The sequence below is a fragment of the Ahaetulla prasina genome, chromosome 1 (assembly GCF_028640845.1).
Source record: "Ahaetulla prasina isolate Xishuangbanna chromosome 1, ASM2864084v1, whole genome shotgun sequence".
Lineage (NCBI taxonomy): Eukaryota > Metazoa > Chordata > Lepidosauria > Squamata > Colubridae > Ahaetulla > Ahaetulla prasina.
Window position 1 is genome coordinate 28,602,901 of NC_080539.1, and position 26,149 is coordinate 28,629,049.

Consider the following 26,149-nt stretch of genomic DNA (forward strand, 5'->3'; position numbering starts at 1 on the left):
AACGTTAGCATCATCTGTGGCACAGAGGGAGTAATGTAATGCAGAAGCTTCACTGTTCTTCTTTCTCCCCAAACACCAACCAACCAGACTAAAAGCCAACAAAGGACAAGTGAATCAAGAACAGACCAATCAACTGGCTCTTTCCTTGCGGCCATCTGTAAGGATTAAGACAGAATTTGTGTCAAGGAATTGGCCAAGGAAGTAGGTTCTCCAGTTGAGGGTAGTGTTTGTCTACATTTGCAGTAAGAAATGCAAAGAACACAGGGACTTTACAGCAGGGGTGAAATCCAGCAGGTTCTGGAGAACCGGTAGCGGAAATTTTGATTATTCGCAGAACCAGCAAATACCACCTCTGGCTGTGCCCAGAGTGGGGTGGGAATGGAGATTTTGCAATATTCTTCCCCCAGGAGTAGAAAGGGAATGGGGTTTTTGCTGTATCCTTCCCCTGGAGTGGGGCAGAAATGGAGATTTTGCGGTATTCTTCCCTGCCACGCCCACCAAGCCACACCAGGCTCACCAAGCCACACCCACAGAACCAGTAGTAAAAAAAATGGATTTCACCACTGCTTTACAGCCTCCACAGAGGGATGAGTGAGTGGGCAAGAGTGGGTGGTTTTGGATTAGCTAGAAGAAAATGTGGAAACACAGTAGACTACCCAATCTGTTTATATACTGAAAGTGCTTAACTATTAGAATTGATCAATTGACCTAATTGATTGCAAGCCTTTTTAAAATGCAGGATCTGGAAATCAGCAAACATTAGCTGGCCATATTTAGAGAGCACAACAGAATAAACTAGAAGTGTTGTGAAGAAGATAGGGTGCATCAAGCATTCTCTGGCAGGGAAGAGAATAAATGTGACATACAGGCTTTACACAAGATTAGAAACAAACTCCCTTCATTCAATTTACTGCCTTAGCGAATTGCTAGAGATAGCAGCAAATTAGAAATAACTATGTGTGGTCAAAGAGTCGGCTGTTCCTTTCCTAAACCAATTACTGTTTGGTCTTAATAAAATAGGGAAGACGACATATGAAATCGGCTTGATAAAAGTGCCTGTAAAATTTTGTCTTCCACTGAGAATAAAAACCCTGTGACCACAGATCAATTAAAAAAAAATCGGAGTACTTTTCAGCTGTTTGGTTTGTTGGCTTATATTAGGAAAAAGTGGATCTTTTTCATGGAGCAATGCAACACAATCTTTAGCCATGTCACATGCCAACTCCAGACAGCAGCTGCTGGTGAATTCCTGAATGGGAGGGATAACAATTTGTTGTTAGAACTGCTAGAAATTATCTTTCCTGCTATAGAGTCTAGACTTTTATTTGCCCAATTTTCAAGTTCCTTTCCAAGTAGAACATAAAATATCAAATAAAGACAATTTCATTTAAGCAGATATCTTTTCTTTCTATCTTTATTCATTAAATATGTAAGGATTTATCCTGTCTATTAATTTGATTTTTAAAACAGCATCATTTATATGCTGTAAAATCCTTTGAGATAAACTTGGTTCTTGGACATATTCATGTAAGAATTTGGGGTATAGATTTTGAGATATGAAGATTTTGAGTATAACATTGATTTACTTGATTAAGGGAATATTAATATTAAGGAATAATAATATTATATATATATATTATTAAATACATATATGTGTGGGTGTGGGTGTGTATTTAATAATAATATATATAATATTATTCTTGACAGCTCCTAATGGAATTTTGCTTTTTTATATTCTTCTTAGCTTGTATTAAATTTCTATCTTTGCATTTGTAAAATTTAATAAAAATTATAAAAAAGAATATTAATCAGGTCTGCCAAATTTAATGTTTAAAACAAATCAGGTATAAATCAGAGCAATGCAACCTTCTGATAGATGATTCAATTGTAAGGGATGTAAATTTAGGAAAGGATATGGAGGTTTTGAAAGAGGTCAGGTGTCTGCCAGGTGCTACTAACAGCAGAGACAAGAGGCATATTCTTAAGATAGTCAAGAATGCCAGTTAGGATTGTGATGTTGATGCTATTATACATCTTGGCACAAATGATCTGTCCCAAAAGGATGCACTTTCTGTGCAGAATGATTTCCAGAGCTTGGGGTATGAGCTTAGTAGTATAGGTTATAGGCTTATCTTTTCAGAGGTTTTACCAGTATATAAGGAACAAAAAGGTAAAGGCCAGCGTGTAGTGGAGTTTAATGTGTGGCTAAAGGAGTGGTGTAAAAGGGAAGGCTTTGGTTTTATTAGTCACAATGTCTGCAACTGGTCCAATGAAAAACTGTACAAAAGAGATGGATTGCATCCATCAAAGAAAGGGATTGAGTTACTTAGCAATACATTCACAGATTTTCTGGATAAACATTTAAACTGAACAGCGGGGACAGAGAATTAATTGATACAGAACATTTCTGTCCCCAGCAATCCACATTTAATAGGGTTATCAGTGCATGTAACATAGATGTCTGTGTGGGTAAGATTATCAGCCCTGCTATCAAGCAAAACCAAGCATTTAATAGTGAGTGCCATACCATGTGCACTAATCAAACAGGTGGCAAGAAAGTAGGGGCAATCAGGCAAAACACAGGTTATGTAGACAGTAAACACAAGGTCAATCAAAATGGACTCAAATGTCTATACACCAATGCACAGAGTATGAGGAATAAACAGGGTGAATTAGAAATTCAAGTAAATGAGGGCAAATATGATATTGTTGCCCTTAAAGAAACTTGGTGGGATGAAACTGATAAATGGAACATACAGCTAGAGGGATATAAATTATTTAAAAGAAATAGACCAATTAAAAGAGGAGGTGGAGTTGCACTATATATAACTACATCTGTACAGAAATAGAGCACAACAATGATGAAAATTATCTGGAATACATTTGGGTCAATATTAAAGGGAGGAAAATTGATATTGCCATAGATATATACTATAGGCCACCCAACCAAACAGAGGAAGTAGATGAACTTTTTGGTAGTCAGCTAACTAAGGTATGTAGGAAGCACATCACAGTAGTAATGGGGGATTTTAACTACCCTGACATCAACTGGGAAACAAACTCTGCACCAAGTGGAAAATCCAACAGGTCCCTAACAAACCTAGCAGACAATTTTGTTTCCCAAAAAGTAGAGAAGGGAGCAAGGGGATCAGCCATATTGGACTTAATTCTCACTAACAGAGATGAAATGATAGAAGGTGTTGAAGCTATAGGAATCTTGGGGGCAAGTGATCACGCAATATTGGAATTCAACATAATGCAAACACAAGTAGTAGAACACAGTCAAACTAGAGTGTTGGACTTCAAAAGAGCTAATTTCAATAAACTCGGAGAGAGCTGAGAAGGATTCCATGGATGATACTCCTCAAGGGGAAAACAACTCAAGAAGCTTGGGAAATTTTGAAAAGTGAGATTATAAAAGCCCAGTCTAGCACAATACCAAGGAGGAAGAAAAATAATAGATCTCAAAAGAAACCAGCATGGATGCATAAAGAACTATTCAACAAATTGAAAGACAAAAAGGACAAGTATAAAAAGTGGAAAGAGGGGGCAAATAACTAAGGCAGAATATCAGCAAATAGCCCGAGCTTGTAAAGATGAAATGAGAAAAGCTAAGGCTCACAATGAACAAAGGCTAGCGACAAAAGTAAAAAAATAACAAAAAAAGCTTCTTCCAACATGTTAAAAACAAGAAAAAAGTCAAGGAAACAATTGGCCCATTGCTGGGAGAAAGTGGCAAGAAGGTGACAAGCAACAGGGAGAAAGCAGATCTACTTAACTCATTTTTTGCATCTATCTTTACACAAAAGGAAAAAACAATCCAACCTATCAAAAACAGCACCACAAAAAACAGATTAGGAACACAAGTTAAAATAGGGAAAAAAATGGTAAGTGAACATCTGTCTACCCTAGAAGAGTTCAAATCACCAGGACCGGATGGATTACACCCCATGTTGTGTCTGCGCCCGCCGAGCCAGGCCTGCTGCCAGAAAGTGACTTGGACAGTGAGGGGGAAGGGCCGTCAGGACATACCTCGGGAGCACCAGCTTGCCTGGCTCAGCTCCAGGAGCCAGAAACAGGCCAGGTGGAAGAGATAACGAGGCCTCCATCCCCTGACTCTTCCCCCCCCCGCCATGCCTGCAGACCCAGCTGATGGCAATCAGGCTTGGTTTCCTAGGCAGGAGAGGAGGGAACAACAGAAGCAAGGGTGGGGCAGGCCTAGGAAGTTCTGAGTCATGGAGCCACACCCAACAGGATATAAAAGGCAGCCAGAGCTGCTGTGTCTCTTTGTAACAGGCAAATCCACTGATGAAGAGCTGAAGTTTGTTTCTAGGTGACTCACGAGCGTCGTTGAAGATAACGGAGGCTCTTGGCAGACACTGGCTATTCTGCTGCCAGAGCTGATAGTGACGGCTAATTAAGCCATCATTCGGACAGAGGTGAGAGAGGACAGAACACCCCAGGGTTCTGAAGGAACTGGCAGACGAAATCTCAGAACCACTGAACTATATCTTTCAAAGATCCTGGAGCACAGGTGTTGTGCCTCGCTCGCTTCCCCCGCCACAGCCGGGCCCCTCTTATCTCCTGCCAGACGCTGATAGTGCTGAAGAATGTCCTGGCATGCCTCCAGCCCCCAGCCCTGGCACCATGCCCGGACAAACCGAACAAACAAACCTCCCTCCGATAGCATGTGCGCCTGAAGCCAGCCATTAAAGAAAGAAGCAACTTAGAACTAAGAAGAAATTTCCTGACAGTTAGAACAATTAATCAATGGAACAACTTGCCTGCAGAAGTTGTAAATGCTCCAACACTGGAAATTTTTAAGAAAATGTTGGAAAACCATTTGTCCGAAATGGTGTAGGGTTTCCTGCCTGGGCAGGGGGCTGGACTAGGACCTCCAAGGTCCCTTCCAACTCTGTTGTTGTTGTTGTTGTTGTTGTTGTTGTTGTTGTTGTTGTTATATTATTATTATTATTATTATTATTATTATTATTATTATTATTATTATTATTATTATTATAACATAAGATAAGTTTAAAAAATGCTGATGTCTTATTCTGCTGGCATGGAAAGCATAGTTATAATACTTAAGTAGATTAGAAGATTTATGTCTTAGAAGCATTACATGGGAAAAGGTCTTAGATGTGGTCATTTACAACAGGAGGCAGCTATTAGACAGCTGGTAGAAGCAGCACTAACACTATTCTGGGCTACATTAGGGGGAATACTGAATCAAAAATAAGTGAAATTCTTATTCCCCTCTACACCTGGAATGTCTATAATTCTGGCAGCCCATTTCTAGATGTATGCGACAACTTAGAGCAGGTCCCATGGAGGATAAAACAGATGATGCTATGACTTGAGAACATGCTCTATAATGCTCTCTTTAATGTTGTAAGCCACCCAGAGTTGCCTTGCAGTGAGATGGGCAGCAAACAAATTTAATAAATAACAAAAAGATTGAAGGAATCTGGGAGATTCACTTTGAACAAAACTGGGGAGACACATCAGTTGCACAAGAGAGCCATCTTCTTTCGATCAAGAAATATTTTCCATAGGGTCAGAAATAATGGGCATAATACAGAGTTGTTGAATTATGAGGCTTTCCGCTATTGAAAGCTCAATGGCACTGAAAAAAGTGATTTATGACTCGTCTTGGCATTTACGACTGTCACAGTGCCCGCACAGCCATGTGGTCAAAATTCAGGTGCTTGGCAACCAGCATGTATATATGACAGTTGCAGTCATTTGCACCCTTCTCAAGGGGCTTCCAACAAAGTCAACGGAGAAAGCTGGACTCATTTAAGAATTGTGTGATTTGTTTAATGACCATGGGAAAAAAGGGTGAGCAAGACTCACTTAGCAATGGAAGTTCTGGTCACAATTGTGGTTCTAAGTCAAGGACTACCTGTAGAAGAAAGAATCTGTAGCTCAGGATTGAACTGTGGAGTTCTTGGTGCTTTCTGTGCTTTGTTGTTTCCATGCAGACATTTTATTATCCAGTGAAAGTTATACCGATGGTACCTGAGGATGTTACCTAGTTGGGTAATTAAGTTCTGCAAACAAGCAAACAAGCTCAGACAGCACCAAGGACTCCAGAATGGGAATCTGTTGCAGCTACCTAGGTTTTATTTATATATAATGGTGATCTGTTCAACAGTGCAACTTTTTACTTAGGAAGCTTTGAAATTCTCTGGAGTTTTTAAAAAGAAATAGCATCTTTCAAGGATGGTTTCATTAGTTTTCTTATACACTACAGGGGGTAGGAGTAAATCAGGGCTTCTCAACCTCAGCAAACTTTAAAATGTATGGGCTTTAACTTTCAGAATTCCCCAAACAGCATGGAGAAACACTGGATGAGATTATCCATGTGATTCCTTCCAGTTCCGCAATTCTATGATTTTTAGACTTACAATTAAAACTTAAATAAGGAGAGTGCATATATCCTTTAATGTGCTTCTATATAATGCATGCTGGTATGTAAGACTAAACTAAGTGCTCTGGTTTGCTGTTGCTGCAGACAAATTCCATCTCACAAGAGATAATTGTACAATGCCCCCAGAACCCTCCTTATTTTCCAGGGCCCTTATATCTTCCAGAAAAAGAAAAAGAAAAAATCACCTGGCACAGAGTCTGATATTTCTTCGCCGGTCGTCCAACAATGTAAATCTGGGAGGGGGAAAGACCCAGGACATTATACACAGAAATGTCCTTCATGGAGCCATACGCAGCACAAATTTTGATGTGGCACTGGAGGGAGAAATGTCAAGGGTTAGCCATGAAAATATGATACCAGTCAGAGCTTATAGCTCCCATATTTAACACCCCAATTGACTCACATCATCAGTCTGGGTCACTAGAAATCATAAATTTGAACTATGAAGTATACACGGATTATTGGAGTCCTAGCTCACACATCATGGCTGTTTCTTGGCCATGAATCTGATCTGACTACTCAGGAAAATTAGTGTCTAATTAACCAAACTTCAAAACTTCCCCATTCAATGCTCCGGAAAGGGCAAGGAGGAAGTCTATCAACTATACCTCTTGCACAAGATTCCGGAGAAAAATGGTTTTCTGCCTTAAAGGATCGTGGACAAGACCATCAGAGAAGAAAATCATTCCTTGAGGGAAGTTGTGCTGAGACAGCCAGGAGACAACACGTTGCTTTTGCATGTCGGGACGTCCTGTGATATAGATAATCAGGTAGCCAAGATCTTGCCAATGCCTGTGTTAGAGAGAAGGGGAAAGCAACTGGGATCATCAAACAGTTTAGACCCAGAGGGGAGAGTGAGAATGGGAGAGTACCAAAAGGTGAGAAAGTAACCATAGAGGAAAAACAGATGGTTAGGAAGAGGGAATTGCATATGATGGTTGTGAAAGTGAAGTTGTAAGGAGCTGAGGTCCCATGGTTATTAGCATCCTATAACAGTCAGAGATAGGGGGATAAAATTATCTAGCTTACAATTGAATGCAAATGCATAGCACTTTAAAAATAATTCTGAAACCAATAAATAAACATGAATTATCCTTCAAAATGTTCATATCTCTGTATTATTTAACACAGTCTTCTTGATAATAAGTTCCCTCTTTTACTCCTGAATCAATTACTTTCAGTTTCAACTTTCTTTCTCATCCAGTGTTTCTCAACCTTGGTAAACTTTTGTAGTGCATGGACTTTATTATTTATTTATTTTTGTCAATCATATACAAGATAACATGTAAAAATATAAACATAATTTGGATACATGAAAAGAGTAAGTAAAAAGGAATATTAGGACAGGGGTGGTAGGCACGCAGGTGCACTTATGCATGCCCCTTCAATTCCCAAATTCCCCAGTCACTGCTGACATCTTTTTCCTTCTTAAGATAAAAGTTTATAAATTATGCATATTAATGAAAAAAGTAAAAATGCATATTCAACACGGTTTACAAAAGTTGTAGACAGTGATCCAAAATACAAGAAGAAAAGCAATTAAATTTCCCCCTCTGTCCCCACATATATTGAATCCACCAATAAATTTGGTCCAAGTTCTCTTCCCTTCTCCCACAGTTCTACCTTAGAAACTTCAGAGACACTTTACATTAGGAGTTTGTACAGATAAATTATTTTACATTTGGGGCTATCTGAATACTGTATTTTTAACAGAGTTAACTATGAGGGTTTAATTGGATCAACCCCAATTTGCAATACATGAGGAAGTAGATAGCATGTTAGAATAGAATAGAATTTTTATTGGCCAAGTGTGATTGGACACACAAGGAATTCGTCTTGGTGCATATGCTCTCAGGGTACATAAAAGAAAAGATACCTTCATCAAGGTACAACACTTACAACACTAATGATAGTCATAGGGTACAAATTTAACAGTTAATGATACAACACTTAATGATAGTCATAGGGTACAAATAAGCAATCAGGAAACTATCAATATCAATATAAATCGTAAGGATACAAGCAACAAAGTTACAGTCATACAGTCGTAAGTGGAAGGAAATGGGTGATAAGAACAATGAGAAGATTAATAGTAGTGCAGATTTAGTCAATAGTTTGACAGTGTTGAGGGAATTATTTGTTTAGCAGAGTGATGGCGTTCAGGAAAAAACTGCTCTTGTGTCTAGTTGTTCTGGTGTGCAATGTTCTATAGTGTCGTTTTGAGGGTAGGAGTTGAAACAGTTTATGTCCAGGATGTGAGGGGTCAGTAAATATTTTCATAGCCCTCTTTTTGACTTGTGCAGTATACTGGTCCTCAATGGAAGGCAAGTTGGTAGCCATTGTTTTTTCTGCAGTTCTAATTGCTTAACACATTGTAAGCTGCCCTGAGTCTTCGGAGAAGGGCGGGATATAAATTCAAATTAAAAAAAATTATCCTCTGAAGTCTGTGTCTGTCTTGTTGGATTGCAGAACCAAACCAGACAGTTATAGAGGTGCAGATGACAGACTCAATAATTCCTCTGTAGAACTGTATCCTTGGGCAGTTTGAGCTTTCTGAAAATACAATATTTTTATATCCTTGCACAACCTGGCTTCCAACTAGCAAAGAGGATGTTAGTAATTACATATTATTTAAAATTAGGCATGCTTTTCTGAGGGAAGGCCAAATGCCTCTTTATTTAAAAAAGATAGTTACTAGATCACTTCTTAAGGAGCTTTCCACTTCTTAAGAAGACAGGCAGTTAAAAGCTAGTCTCTAATCTAGCATGGTTGGTAAAGGGATTGAGAGACTGCTGTCTTATCAATTGTAGCCAGTCCTGCATGAAGCAGATTATTCTAACGACACTGCCAAGTTTTCCAGTTTGTGGCAATATAACAATGTGATAGACAAAACCCAATAAAATAATGACACATTTCAAACTAGCTTCAAGGTAGGCTTTGGGTTGGCTGGCCTGATGGTCTTTGTTTGGGCAAGAACAGAGGGTGTAGATCAGGGCAGGGTGTCAAACTCACATTATCACATGGCGTATCAGGATTCCCCCCCTTCGCTAAACTAGGGGATGGGCGTGGCCAGCATGTGACACATCCGGCCTGTCAGCCGTGAGTTTGATTGTGTAAATTGTGTAGATTGTGTTCTCTCTTTGGTTATAGGTAAAGGTAAAGGTTCCCCTCACACATATGTGCTAGTTGTTCCTGACTCTAGGAGGAGGTGCTCATCTTCGTTTCAAAGCCGAAGAGCCAGCGATGTCCGAAGATGTCTCCATGGTCATGTGGCTGGCATGCCTAAATGCCAAAGGCACATAGAACACTACCTTCCCATCAAAGGTGGTCCCTATTTTTCTACTTGCATTTTTTTACATGCTTTCGAACTGCTAGGTTGGCAGAAGCTGGGACAAGTAACGAGAGCCCACCCCATTACGCGGCCCTAGGGATTCGAACCACTGAACTGCCGATCTTTCGATTGACAAGCTCAGCATCTTAGCCACTGAGCCCTTATCTCTTTGGCTATAGATATTATCAATTTTGGTAAACTAGATTTAGAAATAGGAGCCACAGGACAACAATGGTTCCATCTCCAGCTTGGGCAGAGTTGCTCAGCATTGTCTGTCAGACAAGGGAGGACAGTGATTGCAAGCTGAGTCATGGTTCTTTCTTTTCTATATGCAGTGGAAGATTGCATATCCTCCTAAAAGGGAAGTAGCTTGCATCATGAAGCTATTCTCATCCTTCTTTTGAAAGCACTGACAGATTACACTGCAGTTAACAACACTGCAGTTGTTAAATCAAATAGGAGCTCTTGGGGATAATGTTGTAATGATACGAGTGAAGAAGAAAGAAGAGAAAGAAGTTAGATAAATGTATTAATAGAAAAGTAAGAAATGTGGGAGAAATATTACAATAAATGAAATGACAATATTAAGATATGATAAATAGTTGTGGAATAGGAAGAAGACACAAAAGATGTACTCAGATGATACACTGAATGATGGATTATGTACTGTATGTTTGTCTATAAAATAAAATAAACTTTTATATATAAAAAAGAGGACCTCTTGGGATTCTATTTGGTCTCCGAGGTTTATCAATATCTACATTGAAACTGCTAAACACCATATCAAAGATTTGGAGCGAGGTTAGGGTTAGGGTAGGGTGTCCTCAATATACTAATGTCATCTTGCTCCAAATCTTTGATCTGGTGTTACACCATCAGGAAATTGCACCGTTTCCCTGCAGAGCTGTCTGCCTATAGCCAGTAATGGGCTGAGTGAGAGAAAAATGGACTAAAACTGCATCTGGAGAAAATGAACCTATTTATTGTAGGAGACCATAATTCAAGAGATGGTACTTCTGCCTGAGATTACATTCTCCCAGAAGTAGCAGGTAGGCAGCCTGGAGCAGCTTACGGACAAATCTAATTTCTAGATTGAAGAGAGAGAGAGAGAGAAAAAACAGGACTGCCTTAAAGTTTTGTTTGAGACCTCAACTGTCCCCCTTTCTGGAAGAGGGTTACTTAAAAGTGTGGTGCACATAATGGTAAAATCCTGGCTTGACCATGTTAATGTGTTCTAGGTGGCATTGCCTGGGAGTCTTAAGCACCTGGAGGTTTTAATTGTTACATAACTAAATAGCCAGGTGAGTCTAGGAAACAATGCTAAGAGACCATATTACACCTTTGCTTAAAGCATTGGACTAGCTGCCAATTTGTTTACAGGCAAAATGCAAATTGCTGCTTTTAAAGCCTCCAGACTGTTTGAGAAAACTCCTCCTTTTATGAAACTCCAATCTGACTGAAAGCATTTGAGGAAATCTGCCTACAAAGGTGAACTTGACTAAACCTTCTTTGAGGGGCCTGACATCTTTACAAGCTTTAAAAAGGCCTTCAGGGCAATTTTTTTTTCATGTAGGCTTCTACTTTTCCTTTTACAGTTAGTCCTTGACTTACAACCACAATTGAGCCTGAAATTTGGGGGGGGGGGTGAATGGAAACCTGCTTTCAACTGCCCCCTAGGCAGCTTTCAATTCAGACACATGCCATTTGGATTACAAGGGCCCCCAGGGGTTTTTATGCAGCTGATCAACAAGGTGCTACATGAACATCTGTATAAAGGGGTCCTGGTTTATTTGCATGACATTCTTATTTACAATGAAACCCTAGAAGAGCACATCAAATTAGTGCAAAAAGTATTAAGAAAATTACTGGACACAAAGCTATATGTAAAGTTGTCCAAATGTGAATTCCATAAGGACATCCTAGATTATCTTGGCTACCGCATCTCAAACCAGGGATAGAGATGGACCTGACAAAAGTGAAAGCAGTACTAGACTGGCAGCCCCCATGAACTCACATGCAAAGCTTCTTGGGATTTGCAAACTTTTACTGGCAATTTATCCCCTCATTTGCTGAAATTGTACTTCCAATAACTGAATTATTAAAAATGGGGGGAGACGGGACCAACCAAGCCAAAACCTGGGTAGCCCCTGAATGGACCTTACAATGTCAAAAGCCATTGAATTGTTGAAAAGAAATTTTGCACAAGAACCCATCCTAAAACACCCAGACCTCCCTTTCGTAGTGCAAGCTGATGCTTGTGACGTAGCAGTGGCAGCGGTGCTCTTCCAGAAAAGCGAAGGGAGACCTGCAGCCCCTGCGCATATCGTCAAAACCTTACAGAAACTGAAAGGAGGTGGGCAGTATGGGAGAAGGAGGCTTATGCAGTCCATTAGACTTTACTGACTTGGGAGACAGTTTTAGAGGGCATCAATAACCCTTTAGGGCGTGGGTGGCTCAGGCTGTAAGACAGCCTGTTATTAAACACAGCTGCTTGCAATTACTGCAGGCTCAAGTCCCACCAGGCCCAAGGTTGACTCAGCCTTCCATCCTTTATAAGGTAGGTAAAATGAGGACCCAGATTGTTTGGGGGGCAATAAGTTGACTTTGTAAATATACAAATAGAATGAGACTATTGCCTTACACAATGTAAGCCGCCCTGAGTCTTCGGAGAAGGCGGAATATAAATGTAAATTAAAAAAAAAAGCCCTAAAAACTCCCAGGAAACTCTCCCCAAAACAAGTTAGATGGGTGCAGTACTTCAAAAGATTCAATTTCCAATTGAAGTACCTCCCAGGGGAAAAAAAAAACCTATTAGCAGATGGGCTTTCATGAAAACCCCAATTTAACAGCAAGTGAGAAGAAGGGATTCACCCAATAATTCCACCTTCCCCCCGAGGAGGCAGCTCAGGTGATCACTCAGGCACAAGCCAAATGACCAGAGATCAAAAATAAATCAGAAATGACCAAAAAATTACAAAACCAACTAAGAACAGACCCTTGGTACCAATAAAATAAAACCCTATTAACTATTAGTTCAATTCAATTCAATTCAAATCTTTATTGTCAGTGCACAACATATGTACAATGTGATTGATTGAGCTCCTTCAGTGCACCCCCCCCACACACACAATGCAGCTCACAGTGAAGACAGAAAATAAATAAATAAAATAAAATAAAATAAAATAAAATAAAATAAAATAAAATAAAATAAAATAAAATAAAATAAAATAAAATAAAATAAAATAAAATAAAATAAAATAAAATAAAATAAAATAAAATAAAATAAAATAAAATAAAATAAAATAAAATAAAATAAAATAAAATAAAATAAAATAAAATAAAATAAAATAAAATAAAATAAAATAAAATAAAATAAAATAAAATAAAATAAAATAAAATAAAATAAAATAAAATAAAATAAAATAAAATAAAATAAAATAAAATAAAATAAAATAAAATAAAATAAAATAAAATAAAATAAAATAAAATAAAATAAAATAAAATAAAATAAAATAAAATAAAATAAAATAAAATAAAATAAAATAAAATAAAATAAAATAAAATAAAATAAAATAAAATAAAATAAAATAAAATAAAATAAAATAAAATAAAATAAAATAAAATAAAATAAAATAAAATAAAATAAAATAAAATAAAATAAAATAAAATAAAATAAAATAAAATAAAATAAAATAAAATAAAATAAAATAAAATAAAATAAAATAAAATAAAATAAAATAAAATAAAATAAAATAAAATAAAATAAAATAAAATAAAATAAAATAAAATAAAATAAAATAAAATAAAATAAAATAAAATAAAATAAAATAAAATAAAATAAAATAAAATAAAATAAAATAAAATAAAATAAAATAAAATAAAATAAAATAAAATAAAATAAAATAAAATAAAATAAAATAAAATAAAATAAAATAAAATAAAATAAAATAAAATAAAATAAAATAAAATAAAATAAAATAAAATAAAATAAAATAAAATAAAATAAAATAAAATAAAATAAAATAAAATAAAATAAAATAAAATAAAATAAAATAAAATAAAATAAAATAAAATAAAATAAAATAAAATAAAATAAAATAAAATAAAATAAAATAAAATAAAATAAAATAAAATAAAATAAAATAAAATAAAATAAAATAAAATAAAATAAAATAAAATAAAATAAAATAAAATAAAATAAAATAAAATAAAATAAAATAAAATAAAATAAAATAAAATAAAATAAAATAAAATAAAATAAAATAAAATAAAATAAAATAAAATAAAATAAAATAAAATAAAATAAAATAAAATAAAATAAAATAAAATAAAATAAAATAAAATAAAATAAAATAAAATAAAATAAAATAAAATAAAATAAAATAAAATAAAATAAAATAAAATAAAATAAAATAAAATAAAATAAAATAAAATAAAATAAAATAAAATAAAATAAAATAAAATAAAATAAAATAAAATAAAATAAAATAAAATAAAATAAAATAAAATAAAATAAAATAAAATAAAATAAAATAAAATAAAATAAAATAAAATAAAATAAAATAAAATAAAATAAAATAAAATAAAATAAAATAAAATAAAATAAAATAAAATAAAATAAAATAAAATAAAATAAAATAAAATAAAATAAAATAAAATAAAATAAAATAAAATAAAATAAAATAAAATAAAATAAAATAAAATAAAATAAAATAAAATAAAATAAAATAAAATAAAATAAAATAAAATAAAATAAAATAAAATAAAATAAAATAAAATAAAATAAAATAAAATAAAATAAAATAAAATAAAATAAAATAAAATAAAATAAAATAAAATAAAATAAAATAAAATAAAATAAAATAAAATAAAATAAAATAAAATAAAATAAAATAAAATAAAATAAAATAAAATAAAATAAAATAAAATAAAATAAAATAAAATAAAATAAAATAAAATAAAATAAAATAAAATAAAATAAAATAAAATAAAATAAATAAATATTAGCAAAACACCCAGTCCTATTGAACCAGTGTGAACATGTTACACATTGCGCTGGCCCTGCAAGTCCATCGTACTACATAGTTATGATGTTATTTCACATTCAGGAGTTTGACAGCCCACAGATAAAATGCCAAAGGCACATAGAACACTACCTTCCCATCAAAGGTGGTCCCTATTTTTCTACTTGCATTTTTTTACATGCTTTCGAACTGCTAGGTTGGCAGAAGCTGGGACAAGTAACGAGAGCCCACCCCATTACGCGGCCCTAGGGATTCGAACCACTGAACTGCCGATCTTTCGATTGACAAGCTCAGCATCTTAGCCACTGAGCCCTTATCTCTTTGGCTATAGATATTATCAATTTTGGTAAACTAGATAACTGAGATTTAGAAATAGGTCAACAATGGTTCCATCTCTAGCTTGGACAGAGTTGCTCAGCGTTGTCTGTCAGACAAGGGAGGGTCAGTGATTGCAAGCTGAGTCATGGTTCTTTCTTTTCTATATGCAGTGGAAGATTGCATATCCTCCTAAAAGGGAAGTAGCTTGCATCATGAAGCTATTCTCATCCTTCTTTTGAAAGCACTGACAGATTACACTGCAGTTAACAACACTGCAGTTGTTAAATCAAATAGGAGCTCTTGGGGATAATGTTGTAATGATACGAGTGAAGAAGAAAGAAGAGAAAGAAGTTAGATAAATGTATTAATGGAAAAGTAAGAAATGTGGGAGAAATATTACAATAAATGAAATGACAATATTAAGATATTATAAATAGTGGAGGAATAGGAAGAAGACACAAAAGATGTATTCAGATGATACACTGAATAATGGATTATGTACTGTATGTTTGTTTGTCTATAAAATAAAAAAAACTTTTATATATAAAAAAGAGGACCTCTTGGTATTCTATTTGGTCTCCGAGGTTTATCAATATCTACATTGAAACTGCTAAACACCATACCAAAGATTTGGAGCGAGGTTAGGGTTAGGGTAAGGTGTCCTCAATATACTAATGTCACCTTGCTCCAGATCTTTGATTTGGTATTACATCGTCAGGAAATTGCACTGTTTCCCTGCAGAGCTGCCTGCCTATAGCCAGTAATGGGCTGAGTGAGAGAAAAATGGACTAAAACTGCATCTGGAGAAAATGAACCTATTTATTGTAGGAGACCATAATTCAAGAGATGGTACTTCTGCCTGAGATTACATTCTCCCAGAAGTAGCAGGTAGGCAGCCTGGAGCAGCTTACGGACAAATCTAATTTCTAGATTGAAGAGAGAGAGAGAGAGAAAAAACAGGACTGCCTTAAAGTTTTGTTTGAGACCTCAACTGTCCCCCTTTCTGGAAGACGGTTACTTAAAAGTGTGGTGCACATAATGGTAAAATCCTGGCTTGACCATGTTAATGTGTTCTAGGTGGCATTGCCTGGGAGTCTTAAGCACCTGGAGGTTTTAATTGTTACATAACTAAATAGCCAGGTGAGTCTAGGAAACAATGCTAAGAGACCATATTACACCTTTGCTTAAAGCATTGGACTAGCTGCCAATTTGTTTACAGGCAAAATGCAAATTGATGCTTTTAAAGCCCTATGATACTTAACTGCAGACTGTTTGAGAAAACTCCTCCTTCCATGAAACTCCAATCTGACTGAAAGCATTTGAGGAAATCTGCCTACAAAGGTGAACTTGACTAAACCTTCTTTGAGGGGCCTGACATCTTTCCAAGCCTTTAAAGGCCTTCAGGGCAATTTTTTTTTTCATGTAGGCTTCCACTTTTCCTTTTACAGTTAGTACTTGACTTACAACCACAATTGAGTCTGAAATTTGGTGGGGGGGATGAATGGAAACCTGCTTTCAACTGCCCCCTAGGCAGTTTTCAATTCAGACACATGCCATTTGGATTACAAGGGCCCCCAGGGGTTTTCATGCAGCTGATAAACAAGGTCCTACATGAACATCTGTATAAAGGGGTCCTGGTTTATTTGAATGACATTCTTATTTACAATGAAACCCTAGAAGAGCACATCAAATTAGTGCAAAAAGTTTTAAGAAAATTACTGGACACAAAGCTATATGTAAAGTTGTCCAAATGTGAATTCCATAAGGACATCCTAGATTATCTTGGCTACCGCATCTCAAACCAGGGGATAGAGATGGACCTGACAAAAGTGAAAGCAGTACTAGACTGGCAGCCCCCATGAACTCACATGCAAAGCTTCTTGGGATTTGCAAACTTTTACTGGCAATTTATCCCCTCATTTGCTGAAATTGTACTTCCAATAACTGAATTATTAAAAATGGGGGGAGACGGGACCAACCAAGCCAAAACCTGGGTAGCCCCTGAAATGGACCTTACAATGTCAAAAAGCCATTGAATTGTTGAAAAGAAATTTTGCACAAGAACCCATCCTAAAACACCCAGACCTCCCTTTCGTAGTGCAAGCTGATGCTTGTGACGTAGCAGTGGCAGCGGTGCTCTTCCAGAAAAACGCGAAGGGAGACCTGCAGCCCTGCGCATATACGTCCAAAAACCTTACAGAAACTGAAAGGAGGTGGGCAGTATGGGAGAAGGAGGCTTATGCAGTCCATTAGACTTTACTGACTTGGGAGACAGTTTTTAGAGGGCATCAATAACCCTTTAGGGCCGTGGGTGGCTCAGGCTGTAAGACAGCCTGTTATTAAACACAGCTGCTTGCAATTACTGCAGGCTCAAGTCCCACCAGGCCCAAGGTTGACTCAGCCTTCCATCCTTTATAAGGTAGGTAAAATGAGGACCCAGATTGTTTGGGGGGCAATAAGTTGACTTTGTAAATATACAAATAGAATGAGACTATTGCCTTACACAATGTAAGCCGCCCTGAGTCTTCGGAGAAGGCGGAATATAAATGTAAATTAAAAAAAAAAGCCCTAAAAACTCCCAGGAAACTCTCCCCAAAACAAGTTAGATGGGTGCAGTACTTCAAAAGATTCAATTTCCAATTGAAGTACCTCCCAGGGGAAAAAAAAAACCTATTAGCAGATGGGCTTTCATGAAAACCCCAATTTAACAGCAAGTGAGAAGAAGGGATTCACCCAATAATTCCACCTTCCCCCCGAGGAGGCAGCTCAGGTGATCACTCAGGCACAAGCCAAATGACCAGAGATCAAAAATAAATCAGAAATGACCAAAAAATTACAAAACCAACTAAGAACAGACCCTTGGTACCAATAAAATAAAACCCTATTAACTATTAGTTCAATTCAATTCAATTCAAATCTTTATTGTCAGTGCACAACATATGTACAATGTGATTGATTGAGCTCCTTCAGTGCACCCCCCCCACACACACAATGCAGCTCACAGTGAAGACAGAAAATCCCTAACCCAATAAATCATATTAGCAAAACACCCAGTCCTATTGAACCAGTGTGAACATGTTACACATTGCGTTGGCCCTGCAAGTCCATCGTACTACATAGTTATGATGTTATTTCACATTCAGGAGTTTGACAGCCCACAGATAAAAACTGTTCTTCAGCCTGTTTCTGCGCCTGGCTATACTTCTATACCTCTTTCCCGATGGTAGGAGGGTAAAGAAGTGGTCACCAGGGTGAGAGTCGTCCCTCAGAATTCTCCTCACTCTTCTAAGGCAGCGAGCCCTAGTGATCTCATCTAGTGGTATCAGGGGACAGCCCATGATGTTTTGTGCTATGCTCACCACTCTCTGCAATGTTTTTCTATCCACGGCTGTCAGACCGGCATGCCATACCATGATGCAATAAGTGAGGACGCTTTCTACTGTGGATCGGTAAAAGGAGATGGCGTAGCATGGAAAGGATCCAAGTTATATGTCCCCAAAACCTTACGCCTCCATGTACTTCAAAAAAGCCATAATTCAAAACAGGGAGGACATTTTGGTTATCTAAAAACCCTATGCATGGTCAGGAGACAGTTTTGGTGGCCAACGATGAAGCGCAGCATTGAGGACTATGTAAAAAGTTGTGCCACTTGTGCTACCATGAAGACCAGACAAGGAAAACCTCCAGGACTGTTGCCACCTGTGGCAGACCCATTGTGACCCTGGGAGGAAATAGGAATGGATTTTATAAACAAGAAGCAATGGGTGGAAACTAATCACGGAGAGAAGCAACTTAGAACTAAGGAAAAATTTCCTGACAGTTAAAACAATAAATAAGTGGAACAACTTGCCTGCGGAAGTTGTGAATGCTCCAACACTGGACATTTTAAAGAAGGGATTGGGTAGCCATTTGTCTGAAGTGGTGTAGGGTTTCCTGCCTGGACAGGGGGTTGGAGTAAAAGACCTCCAAGGTCCCTTCCAATTCTGTTATCATTATTACATTATAGTAGACCTGCTGGAGAATGAGGGAAATATGGTCATCTGTACCGTAGTGGATTTATTCTCCAAACAGGCTCATTTTGTCATGTATCCAGGATTGCCATCAGCCAGGAAATTATCCAAACTGTTTGTTAACCATATCTGTCAATTACATGGAGTACCACACAGGATAATTTCAGACAGAGGGGTGCAGTTCACCGCAAAGTTCTGGAGGGAGTTTATAAAAGCTATTGGGCCATCTCAAGGGTTAAGCTCATCTTTCCAGCCGAGCACTAACGGATCGGCAGAACCATCTAATGCGATGACTGGTCAATATTTAAGGTGTTATGTTATGTAAATTACCAACAGTCCAACTGGGCCGATTTATTGCCTTTTGCTGAGGTAGATTATAGCAGCACGGGATTAACCCCATTCCAGATTAATACTGGAGTGGAATTTATCCCCATGCCAGAGTTGCCGAGGGACACCCCACCCCATCCATGTCAGTGAAAGAATGGATGGACTCCTTAAAGGAGTCGTGGGAGAATACAAAAAAGGCTTTGAGTGCAGCAGCAGAAATGCACAAGAAGTAAGCTAGCAGACATCGTTCACAGCAATGTCTTTTCAAAGTAGGAGATAAAGTTTATCTGTCAACTAAATACTTGAAATTATAGTTGCCTTCTAGAAAACTGAGTCCAAAGTTCTTGGGACCTTTTCAAATAAACAAAGTAATAAATCAAGTAACTGTACAACTAAAATTCCCTCGCTTGTTAGGGAAAATATATCTAGTTTTCCACAGTAGTTTGTTTAAAGCTGTTTATTACTTCTTCATTGCGGCTAGCAGACCGTGCAGCTCCTAAGCCTTTAATCACTGCTGGGCATGAACATTATGACATTGAAAGAATATTGGATTCTAGAATTTACAGAGGGTAGTTACAATATTTAATTCACTGGAAGGGGTATCCCATTTCAGAAGCCACCTGGGTAAAAAGCTGGAAAGTTAATGCTGATAGATTGGTTTGGAAATTCCATGAAAAGTATCCACATAAACCCAAAGGGGATCTTGCGGGTGGCAGGGGCGGTTAAGTTTTATATGTATGTGTGTTGTTATATTTAACCTAATAGCAATCTTTTTGTATTCTGTGTCGTTGCAGGAGTTTCTTTTCAATGGGAGGGGGGGTAGCCTGTCAAGCCAGAATTTGACATATGTATAGCCATTTTATTTAGCTCTCTAGTATACTCATTTATTCCTTTTCTTTCTCTTTCCTATGTAAGGGTTTTTTGGGGGGCTCGCCACATTCTTAAGGTGGGGGGAAGGAGCAAATAGTGTGGATTGTTTTTGCTAGGTGACTTTCTTTCTCGTGGGAACAGAGGCTGCACCTGGTGAGAATGAAAGGCGGAGTTTGAAGACATCGGGAAATGTGGATTGAGTGTTTATTGGAAAATGTGACTTTTGAGTGATGGTTCTAACTTGCAGTATTATGTGGTGTAATTCCAGTTTGTGTCAGATCCGGAATTACAATGGATTTTGCCAATTTGATGACTACCTAAATAAAAGGAATTTGTTTGGGAAGATAGATTTTGCCTATTTCTTTTTTGAATGGGATTCATCCCTTGGAAACCTGACATTTCTATTGCTAAGTGAGACATCTGTTAAGTGACTTTTGCTCCATTTTACAACCTGTCTTGCCACAGTTGTTAAGTGAATCAGGGCAGTTGTTAAGTTAGTAATGCGGTTGTTAAGTGAATCTGGCGTCCTCATTGATTTTGCTAGTCAGAAGGTAGCAAAAAGTGATCACATGACCTCAGGTCATGTTTTATGCCACTGAGAAACTTGTTTGGTTTTGGTTTAGCCTGGAATGTGAATGCTATTGTGGTTTATCAAACATGATTTATGGCTTAATGTAGGAATGGTTTATGACTAAGCAGATCTGGCCAATATTTTGTGCCCCCACAGTTCTCTCTGATTCCTGTAAACAAAGTTCCCAGCCATTTGAGAACGGAAATACATACCAGTTGTGGTGCACACTCTAAAATAATAAAAATGCAAAATTAAACATCTCCACAGCCATATTATCAGTCAACACAGGACTGAAGGGGTGGGGGGAGCAGGAAATTCCCCTTCCTTGCACAAGGTGCTTCACTCCTGTTTTGACCACTTGGTGGCAGGAGAATCACAGGAAAAAGTAGGGAGGGGTCAGGGGGCATATGATGGAGACAGGAAACACAATTTTCTTCAAAAACTTGAAGAATAGTTTCACAGTTTAATATTTCATGGCGCCTGGAAGTTTTGCCTGGGGATACTTCGCTAGCACTCCTGCCACCAAGTGGTGAAAATGTAACAGGGTTATTCCCAAACAGATTATTTCCAAGGTGCAACTGACAGGAATATGCCAATGCATAGTTTCTTTCAGGAATGATTATCACTTGACTGCTTTATCAGTAGACAAAAGGGGCTGTCTTTATAGGCAAGTTCAGGAATTCTGTCTGGAAGCCACTGACTAGTTCTACTTGGATTGACTAATTTTCCCTTGCACAGAAATGTCTTGTGTGGCAGCTGTGCTCTTTCCTCGCCCAGAAGGCAGTGCAGACCTCACAACTGGACTACTGTACTGCACTCTACCTGGGGCTGCCCTTGAAGACCAGACAGAAGCTACAGCTGGTTCAAAATGCAGCAGCACAAGCAGTAATGGATACTCCTCATTGTGCCCATTTATCACCACTGTTACACTAGCTGTCATTTGGCTTCTGGGTATGATTCAAGGTGCTGATTGATACCTTTAAACCCCTTCGTGGAATAGGACTTGGTTATCTGAAGGATCACCTTTCTCTGGTACATTCAGGTACATTCTGGAAAACTGGTAGCGGAAACTTTGAGTATTTCGGAGAACCGACAAATACCACTTCTATTTGCTGCCTCCCGAGTCCCAGCTGATCGAGTCCCAGCTGATCGGCTGGGTCTTCTTTTGTTGCCCTGCACGTGGAGCTGGAAAGCAGGTGAGTGGGGTGGAGAGGGAATGGAGATTTTACAGTATCCTTCCCTTCCCCTAGAGTGGGGTGGGGTGGGGTGGAAATGGAGATTTTATAGTATCCTTCCCAGGGATGAAATGTACTTACCTTTCCTACTGGCTCGCTGATATGCATGTGCCGTGTGTCGTTTGCGCGCGCGCCATCATCTGCGCATGTGCAAAGCCTTCTGTGCATGCGCAGATTGTCAAAACCGGGATGTGATGATGTCCCGGTTTTGGGGGGAGGAGCTTCCTGCCACCGGTGCTACCAGCTCTCCGAACTACCTACCGCTGGCGCTACCTGCTTCCGCGAGCTGGATAGAGCCGGCAGCATTTCACCCCTGATCCTTCCCCTGGAGTGGGGTGGAAATGGAGATTTTACAATAGCCTTCCCCCTGGAGTGGGGGGGGGGAATGGAGATTTTACAGTATCCTTCCCCTGCCATGCCCACCAAGCCACGCCCATCAAGCCATGCCACACCCACTAAGCCACACCCACAGAACCTGTAGTAAAAAAAATTGAATCCCACCACTGGCTGAGTTGGGTGCACTCCAGGTCCCTTCTATTAAAGGCTGCCATCTTATGCCATCTTGTGCCTTCTCCCTTGTGATCCCCACCCTCTAGAACAACATCCCCCCTCCCCAGATACAGACAACACTCTCTCTCTCCTGGGGTTCTGAAAAGCCCTTAAAACCTGGCTGATTCTAATGTGCTGGGCATGGTGATATGCACTGTTATGCTTTTTAATAATGGTTGTTTTTGCTGGCTTGTTTTAATTTGGTATTATTTTGTAAACCACCCAGAATCTCCTGGAACAGGAGGCTATAATAAATCTAATAAAATAAACAAAAAATAAAACTTAATGGAATTGTGAGATGCCCTTTACCTGACAACATCAACTGCTCCGGCTCGGACTTTAGGGTCACTGCCCATGATGGAGACGCTGGCGGCAAAGGACCCATCAATGCTGAAGACGACACACTCCATTCCTCGAGGAAGGACAGTCAAGTAGCTTATGGCACTACTCTGATCTCCCCTGATGACCATGAAGGAAGATACAAAACAATTACGGTATAATAGAAAGCTATCATACCCATTCAGATGGCCTTGTATTGAGATCAGAAGAAAAAAAACTCTTCAGCTTTTCATATGATGGTCATAGCTTACTTAAATGATACAGAAATTCCAAGAAAGGTGTTAATAGAGTGGAAGACTATCAAAGCATATCTTCCTTTTGTGAACACATAGCTTTGCATATCCCATTACTGGGGAACAGCTATTAAGAGGGAGACATGCGTATGGACTATGTCAGATTGTTGTGATCTGTCAACGTGTTCATTCTGCAAATGAATCAGCCCAAGGACATGCATACCAAAGGAAATTTTTACTGCCAAATTCCAATAGCAAAATTCTTGCTTTCTGTGGCTCATTTATCTCTATAATAGTAACTGGCACTGAGTGATAAGGATTCTAAGATAGTGTAATAAAAATGCTGTAGTCATTACAACAGCAATGGGCAATTTGTGACCCGAGCTACAAGAAGCACCATTTAGTTCCTTTTTTGCAGCTCTTGGACTGTAACTGTAAAACTGGAGGCCAAAGCTTCCTGCCATGACATGGTATGGTACGAAAACGGATGAAAATTGGAGCATGATCCCTAAAACAAGTATATTATAATTGAAAATAAATATTCAATCTGGACGGGTCATCAAGACCAGAGGTTTTTTCTTATGAGCATTTGGACTTGTGCTGGAGCCCATCTTCAGAGAACATCTAAAAAGCTACATACAATAGGAACCATATAAATAACACACACAGTACAGCCCAAAATACACAGTCTGCTAGAGAGAAGTGCCCGGAAGATGAGCTCCAGCACGAGTCTGAAGGCTTGGAAAACAAAACCTCTGGTCCTGGTGATCCACCCAAATTGGATCCTGCAACATTATTCTGGGACACGTATATTTGCCTTCATTCATGATAAATAATTCCACCCATCAACTCCCAGCCTCAAGCACATGTGCTGTAGAAAACTCTAACTCTAGAATTTGATTAACATTTTATGAGAGTAGGACATAATCTTCAATCTCTCAAAAACTTAAGGATGTATTTATATCCTTCCAGACTTACCTGACCACCATTTTAATAGGATAGACGCCAACAGCAAGTCTTTTGTCTTTGGGAACGTTGTATGAGATTCTACCACTACTATTGGTGATTTCTGTATCAAAATAGACCCAACGTCCAGAGGAAGGTTCGGTCACGATGAAGATGTCAACCTGAAAGATGAAAAGAGAACATGTGGTAAAATTCCTTTATGGAATTAAAATGCAGGAATAGAGAAGTTCAGGTTAGGCAAACGAATTCCTGTCGACACACATACACAGTTAACATCAAAGTTCATGAGGGATATTATATTAGTCTCTCAAAGAAAAAATAGTTTTGCAGCATCTTAAAGCCTAAAACATTTTGGCAAAAGCTTTGAGGGTTAGTAGCTATTTCAGCAGTATGACATCACTGACAATTTTAGTCGGTTTTAATAGAAGCACAAGAAAAGCTCGCTGCTCTGTACTGTTCAGTCTGCAGCTAAAGCGTGTGTCCAATTCTAGGTGCCACATTTAAGAAAGATAGTGCCAGATGACAATCCAGATGGTGAGGGGCCTTGAAACCAAGTCCAATGAGAAATAGCTGAAAGAGCACAGCATGTTTATCCTGAAGAAGAAACAATAAAGGGAAAACAATAGTAATTTTCAAACATCTGTAGGACTAGCTCGTAAAAGACAGAACAAAAATGTGAATCACCAATTAAAGATCTTGCAGTTCTGGCAATGGGTAGGGCATGAGCTTGGTCCCTCCTATAATTTTAGAATACATATTTTGTTTGTGAGGTTCACTCTCTAGCGCTCTTTAACTAAAATATTTCCGACAGGCAATATTTTAAAATCAAAAGAAATAAATACTTTGCTGCCTGAAACTCTGTGGACTGTTCCTAAGCAGAGTTGGCACAAAGAGCAATGATCTGATTCAGAACAAGCCAGCTTCCTACAAGCATCCTCTCATACATGGAAGGGCATAATTAAATGCTATAGACATATTTCTCTTCAGAAAACTGCAGGCCAAGGGATCAGAATAAGCAATAGAGAGGAGATATTGAACTCATATCTAGTTTATATGAGTTTGGAATATGGTCAGCTGATACGAAAATGCAGGAATAGAAGGGCTTTTGGTCTGGTCAGCTACAGGGCTCTTCTTATGTTCTTAATGTGTTTACATGTCTTCAACGGCATAACAGGGAAGGAGGGAGAGAGGGAAGGATGACCTTGGAATGTTACCTTTTCTCCTGTTAAAGCCACCATGTCAAGTGGTCCATACATGAACCGGCCAACTAGCAACTGAGGGCCATCTTCTGCAACAATGACATCATTCGATCTGTGGTTTGAAGTTACGTTCTGAAAAGGAAGCAAGGAAGGGAATGAAGTGACTGGATCATCCCAACCACTATCCAACCTAGAAAAACGGTATTTGTTTTTGAACATCTGAGATTAGGAAAAACAACCCGTCAGCCCTTACATGTTGATATGTGGACAAGCCTTCTTGATTTTTCCTTAACTCTGCATATGAATGTTTGTGTCAATGCTGACTTTTAGGCAAGTTCCTGCAATTTGGAAAGATTTTGGAAGTGGGTTGCCATTGCCTGCTTTCTAGGACTGAGAGCAAGTAGCCCAAGGTTACTTAGTTAGCTTTTTGCCTAAGGTGGGATAAACTGATGATCTCATGGCTAGCCTTGTGCCTTTATCACTACACCTAACTGGACCTCTTTCCTTAATTAGACCTTTGACAAATTAAAATAAAATTCCACTGAGATTCATATGCATCCATTTCAGGCTTTGACTGCTACTTTTATATTTTAAACAAGACAGGCTGATCAGAAATCCTTCTGGCTTTTTTGCCAACTTTGAAAAAGTACCAAAAAGTATTTCGTCATTTCCTATCTTTCAAATGCTGACCCAACTGGTATTGTTATTATTAAACTTTATTATAGCCCTCTATTTCCATAG

At 37.9% G+C, this 26,149-nt stretch overlaps 1 protein-coding gene across 1 annotated transcript in view; it reads right to left on the reverse strand.

Moving 5' to 3' along the window:
* The window catches only part of PITPNM3 (PITPNM family member 3), a 188,635-nt gene that overhangs the window by 7,713 nt on the left and 154,773 nt on the right, over positions 1-26,149 (reverse strand). The window contains exons 15-19 of the mRNA XM_058164597.1: positions 25,424-25,540; positions 24,222-24,370; positions 22,981-23,130; positions 7,045-7,228; positions 6,622-6,750 (exon numbers count right to left, since the gene is read on the reverse strand). Of these exons, the coding sequence (XP_058020580.1) occupies positions 6,622-6,750; positions 7,045-7,228; positions 22,981-23,130; positions 24,222-24,370; positions 25,424-25,540 (729 nt within the window). The remainder of the gene's footprint in view (positions 1-6,621; positions 6,751-7,044; positions 7,229-22,980; positions 23,131-24,221; positions 24,371-25,423; positions 25,541-26,149) is intronic.